Consider the following 6,630-nt stretch of genomic DNA (forward strand, 5'->3'; position numbering starts at 1 on the left):
TTCAAATGGGTGATTTGCTCCTCCAGCCAGTGCAGTTTCATGGCTAGCAGTTTTTGACATCATAATTATGTTCACGAGGATAATTTTTTAGAGAAGAAGGGACATGGATGGAGTACTGGGGGCTCATCTCTCCACTGGGACAATAATGCACGCCCGCCAATATAGCAACACCATTGTGAAATTTGCAGACTACACTATGGTGGTGGGACTCATATCGGGGGATGAGTCAGCTTATAGGGACGAGGTGGAGCGGCTCTCATGGTGGTGTAAGGAGAACAACCTGCTTCTCAACACCACAAATACCAAGGAGCTGATCATTGACTGCAAGAGGAAGAAAATGGACATTACTCCACTTTCCATCAGTGGGGACTGTGTAGAGAGGGTAGCTGACTCCGGTTCCTGGGAGTCCAGATAGAGGAGGGCCTGACTTGGAGCACTAACACCTCTGAGCTGCTGAAAAAGGCCCAGCAGAGACTCTACTTCCTTAGGGCGCTGAGAAAGAACAACGCCACTCAGAGACTACTGGTGTCCTTCACCGTGCTCCATAGAGAGCATCCTAACCTACTGCACTGGCGTATGGTTCACCAGCTGCACAGTGGCTCAGAGGAAAGCGCCCAGAGGGTCATAAACATGGCCCAGAAGATCGCCGGCTACCCTCTCCCAACACTGGAAGAACTACACAGTTCACACTGTATTAAAAGCCCAAAGCATCCTTAAGGATACATCACACCCTGGACATGATCTGTTTGAACTGTTACCATCAGGATGGCGATGCAGAACAATCAGAGCCAGGACAAACAGACTAAAAACATTTTTTATCCAACAGCCATAACTGCACTCAATAATCAAAAAACACTGTTTACATGAGATGTGCAATAGATTGATGATGAATGTGATTGCGTGTGTGTGTTGTCTTAACTTATTTTAGTATATAATTTCCATACCTATTTATTTATTTTTTTATATACTAATTAGTACTTTTTTTAATTGTTGAAGGTTTGAATGTATGAACTGCTGCACTTTTTGACTGGTTGACACTTTTTAAATTTTGTTGTACATGTAAATGGTACAATGACAATAAACATCTATTCTATTCTATTCTATTCTATTCTATTCTATTCTATTCTATTCTATTCTATTCTATTCTACTGCATCCACTTCCACAATGAAAGGCAGGGTTGGATCTGGATGGAGGAAAGCTAGGGCAGTGCAGAAGGCAGCTTTCAGCTTCTGGAAGGCTTTGACTGCATCCGATGTCCAACTGAGATTTTAAAGTTTGTTGCATAGAAAGGAGGTGAGTGGAGCGGAGAGTTCACTGTAACCAGAGATGAATCGACGATAAAAGTTTGCAAACCTCAGGAAGCGTTGAAGATCCTTGAGGGTGAGAGGCTGTGGCCAGTTCTTTCACTGCTTCCACTTTGGTGTGGTCCATCTGGTACCAGTTGTACATAATCAATGTGGTCAGAGAGGTTGGAGGAGTACAGTGAGGGAAAAAATATTTGATCCCTGCTGATTTTGTACGCTTGCCCACTGACAAAGAAATGATCAGTCTGTAATTTTAATGGTAGGTTTATTTGAGCAGTGAGAGACAGAATAACAACAAAAAATCTAGAAATACGCAAAACCACAGGCTTTATTGTCATTTCAACCACATATACATTAGCTGATGCAGTACATAGTGAAATGAAATGTTTCTCACTGTGCTGCCACATGTTCACTCAGTCTCCACAGCACTAAGTGCATAGCCAGTGGTGGCAGCTTTTATCTGACTGACTTTAGCTAGCTTAGTAAATGACAGTGTATAGTTCACATGCCATAAATACCCCAAAATTTTATACTGCTCCAGGAATAATGACATTAAATGTTAATTTTTTTATGAGCAGTTATTTCTTTGTTTATTGTGCTTGAGTTTTCCTATTTTTATCATATATTCTTTTGCAGGTTTATTATTTGAGTCTTAATATAAGATTTTAAGAATGTCTCCTAGGTTGATTGCCCAATGTGCTTTTGACAATGATTTAAATGCTGTGGGTATTTGGAAAATGCCAGTTACCCTTTGAGGCCCTGCATCTGCAGAACCTGTAAAAGAAAGCAAGTATGTTTAGGAAGTATATTAAGTATAAAGTTATAGTGTCTTTGGTGTTAGAATCCTGAGACATAGCTCTGACCTCTAACTCCAAAAAAAAAAGCTTAAGAGGGGAAGTCAGGTACAGTGGGTTGATCAGCAACAGTGGAATAGTTCTGTGTTGTATTAGTGACTCAGTTCACTGTCACTGATACTGTGAAAATGGTGATCTGTGTAAAATCATGCTACAACTGCATCACTTCCTGGGTGTGGCCTTCTAGAGACGTGTAAAGTTCCTTTTGTAAAGTTGTAATTCCTTTTCCATCAGGTAATTAATTGTAATAACCGATTGCAGAGTGTTAATGAATCAATCTAACAAACTTTAAACCTTTCTTAAGAAAATATTGTTATATATGTTACAGCACTCCTTGAGCAGTGAGGATTAAGGGCCTTGCTGAGGGGCCCAACAGCTTGCCAGTGCTGTGGCTTGAACCCCAGTCTTCCAATCAGCAACATTTTACCATCACGACCCCCAATGGATTGCTTTCAACATGCAACAACAGACTTGATTTGTACACTGTAAATAAATAAATAAATAAATAAATAAATAAATAAATAAATAAATAAATAAATAAATAAATAAATGCTGTATAAATTTATTTCTTCCACCTTATGTCTGTTAAGCATGTATACACAGATATGTTACTTTGTTGGATGTGAGCTAGAGCAATGGCCTTTACAAACCCTCAGAACAGATGTGAGTTTGATTGTAGAACAATGAGATTCATTGTACAGATACAGTTGTACAGAAAGAGCATAAGATGAAATGGATGAGTAAATAAATTCCTATAGAGAGTAGAAAGTTCACTGTCACTTTAACTGCATGTACATTTGATTAATAAAGGTCAAAGGGTCCAGATGTTCTTCCTGACCCAACCCTCCCATTTTTATCGGGCTTGGGACCAGCACTGCATCCAGACACACTAACAAATTCCTTTATGCCCAACAGAAGTAATAGAAAATTAGGATATGGACACCTATAATCTTCTATTAAACACCTATAATATCAATTCCTCTTTTCTCATGAATGAACAAAGATATCTTGTCTGCTGTAGTAATCCTTTTTGACACAGTATTTTAATGAGATATTTAAAATGAAAATAATTTAAAAAAAGTGTTCTGCATTGATCACAACTGCAATGGAACATTAATTTTTAATATAGAAATCTCAGATGGAGTGGTGAGTGAGTCTGTTGGTGACATTAGGTGTTTTAAGAACCCATTTAAAACACTAAGAAACATTATTCTTTCATTTTCGGGATAAAATAATGAACAAACCAGCTACTGCTTCCAGGTCAGCTATGGTGAGCAAAGCTATCATTCCACTCAGAATACCAGTGACTGCTTGTTGCACTCCAGTGAACTTGGGGCTGTTACATTTCTGATTGATAATATTGACCCCATTTTGATTTGTGCTTAAAAATGCCTTGTTGTGTGGTGCAGTAATTAAAAATGAAAACCCTGGCATCACTCTGCCCCCTGGTGAGACATATTCTGATCAACAGTGTCAGCTTTTAATATTTTTTTTTTTTAATATTTCATTCATTAAAAAAATGTTTTTTCCAGGGAGCACATCAATGCAAATGACTGAACATCTTATATGGCTTTTGGTGAGAGGCTTAATATGGATTAGGGAAAACAACAACAAAAACAAATCTGGTAGAACCTTTTTCAACCACTGACTGTAACAGTGAGACACAAAAATGTCAGAGCAGACACACGATGAATCATGTTCAAATACTCTGTATCTCTGGATTGAGTTCTTATATGTGTAAATAATACCTTACTTTGGACAAGTAAATAAACTTGTCAAATTAAAGAAAACTGCAATTGACTAATGCATGAGTTATGTTGTTGTATATATACTAAATGTGTGGTTGCTGAGAAAAATCCATCACATATTACTGTGACTAAACTCTGGAAAACAATCAAACATTATGAAAAAGATGGTGTTTGATAAAGACCCATATTAACAAATCTAGCAGTAAATGCAGTCAGTCTGCCTAAAGATGTCTAAAACATTGTTAATTATCCTGCACTTCTCATTCAATGATTGTCACACTTTGATCAGTTTAATTATGTCTGTGATGAACCTGTATTGCCAGAGAGAAGAGGTTACACACTCTGTACAGATGGCAGTAGATGGCAGAAGTTTTTATAATGTTTTTAAAATGTTTAGCCAACATAACATAATTCCCAGGCTGTAACACAAACATGTGTAATATGACTAATTACAATATGTATTTACATGTGTATCATTACATAACTGAATTCCACAATGGGTTCATTCATTAATCTTCAGTAAAGACTTTATCCTGATCAGGGTCACGGTGGCTCCAGAATCTATCATGGACACACTAGGCACAAGGGGAAACACACCATATCACAGGAGTGGAAAGTACTGAGAGTCAAGCCCATGGACACTAACACACATCATGAAGCCTTGTACATTGTTATTATTTGTGTAAGTATTTTTATCTTGGCTACTGAACCCAATGCTAATCTACTCTAGCATTAATTTGAAAAGAGACAAACTTGTAACCAGTTAATGTAAAAGTGGGTGGAGCTAGATGTGGTAAGATACAGTTTAGAAAGTTTCACAGAGATCCTGCCATTTATACCTTACTGCAAGAGACACAACAGTCATGTTACTCTTCTTTATTTTCATAGTTGTTAAAAACATTGGTAAGTCATTTATATTATACACAAACTTTAGGTGAATGCTGGAAATTTGACCTGATACCTAAACATGATTCAGTTAAATAATCTTACACAATGAAAATAGAAATGTTTATGTTGTTGCAATGTTTTACAGCAGGTGCTGTTGACAGCAGCATTACACCAGACCAAACCATCATATCTTCAAGTGAAGGCAGCAACATCACACTGACCTGCACATATGATGATTCAGCTAGAAATCTCCACTGGTATCAACAAACACCTCAATCAGAACCAGAGTTTCTGCTGCTGATTTATAAACTCGCAGATAGAGTTGAGAGTAGAGCTGAACATGACTCAAGACTATCCATCAAACTTCATAAAACAGACAAGAAAGTAGATCTGGAGATCTTTCCTGCTGCAGTATCAGACTCTGCACTGTACTACTGCGCCATGGAGCCCACAGTGACACAAAACTCAAACAGACTGTACAAAAAGACAAGCTGCATTTTTTTCACATTAGGGGAGCTGTTTACCTGTTTCATTCAAATACTCTCTTAATTCTCCCACTTTTGATATATTCTGATATTTATTTGCTTTGAATATCAATAATGATCCTCTTACATATGTTGGTAATGCTTAGCAACTGTAACACAAACTTATAACAATATGTATTCAAATAATTTATGGTGCTGATTTTTAATGTAACACTAGTGAACTGAAGACTTCACTCTTCATTATTTAGCAGTTTATAAAATAGCACTTGATCCAGCACTGATATTAGCCAGTCAGCTTTCTCAGGCAGCTGTGTGCTCCTTCTGTCTGTTAGTGTTGGTGTTACATGTTATTTGTGATCAGTCAAGAGCTGACAGCACAAGTTAGCAAGCTCATTAAAACACAAGGCCATGCTGAACAGAAAAGACTTCTCTGCTCTAAAACCCTTTGAGCAGACAGAAAGATATTTAGCCAAAAATATCTCACTAAATCACAAGTTTTACAGGAGTTCAGGAGAATACAGTAATGTTCTGCAAACTGCTATTTGTTGTTATGCTTAGTGAATAAAAAGACTTCTAGTTGTAGTTGTTGTGTGTAGCACAGCTTTAACCATTGTCTTTTTTTTTTTGTTAGGTTGTGTTGCACTTTATAAATAAAAATAAATTGTATGCACTTGCATCTGCCTTTTTGTGAAATTAATTAAATAAATGCCCTGCTTTGAATTTGAATACAAAGTGGAAAGATTCCCCCACAAGCAGCAATGCTTCAGTAAGAATCAGCAATCTGTCAGTAACACTGGTAACACTGTCATGTGATGCTGTGGGGTGGAGCTTCATGAACATTTATGATGTTGACATATCAGAGTACATAAAGACCTCAGAATATTTACATTCAGCTAAAACCATCCATCATGTTCACTGTTATACTCATGTCACTGTGGCTTTCACTAGGTGAGTTAACATTAAATATTTATGCAATAAAACAGCTCAATAAAGTTGGAATTAATGGTTAAATAGTCTGTGTGGTGATGAGAAAAAAGCAGAATGTGCGTATTTACAAGTAAAACTGGCTTCTTGATGGCCACATAGGTTACTGATACATTATGTTCTTTCCTCTATGACAGGTGACTCCATGGCAGATTCAATAGAGCCACTTTTTCACTCATAATGTTGTAGATGAAGGTGATGTTACTCTGTCCTGCAGCTAAGCAAAGCAAGTCACCGGGAATCAGACTACCTGCACTGGTACAGTACAATGGGTTATCCAAAAAATCTAAACCCGAAGTTTCTTCTTAATACTGCCTCAAAGTGGAGATGCAATTTCCAACACTGACTAAAGAATATCTGCTAAAG

The 6,630-nt window shown here is 37.4% G+C and overlaps 1 gene segment (V, D, J or C); it reads right to left on the reverse strand.

Moving 5' to 3' along the window:
- Positions 1 to 2,049: 2,049 nt before the first annotated feature.
- The window catches only part of LOC131355856 (T cell receptor alpha variable 20-like), a 16,987-nt gene continuing 12,406 nt past the window's right edge, over positions 2,050 to 6,630 (reverse strand). The window contains 1 exon segment of the V gene segment in view: positions 2,050 to 2,079. Coding sequence covers positions 2,050 to 2,079 — 30 coding nt within the window.

The sequence above is a fragment of the Hemibagrus wyckioides genome, linkage group LG07 (assembly GCF_019097595.1).
Source record: "Hemibagrus wyckioides isolate EC202008001 linkage group LG07, SWU_Hwy_1.0, whole genome shotgun sequence".
NCBI lineage: Eukaryota > Metazoa > Chordata > Actinopteri > Siluriformes > Bagridae > Hemibagrus > Hemibagrus wyckioides.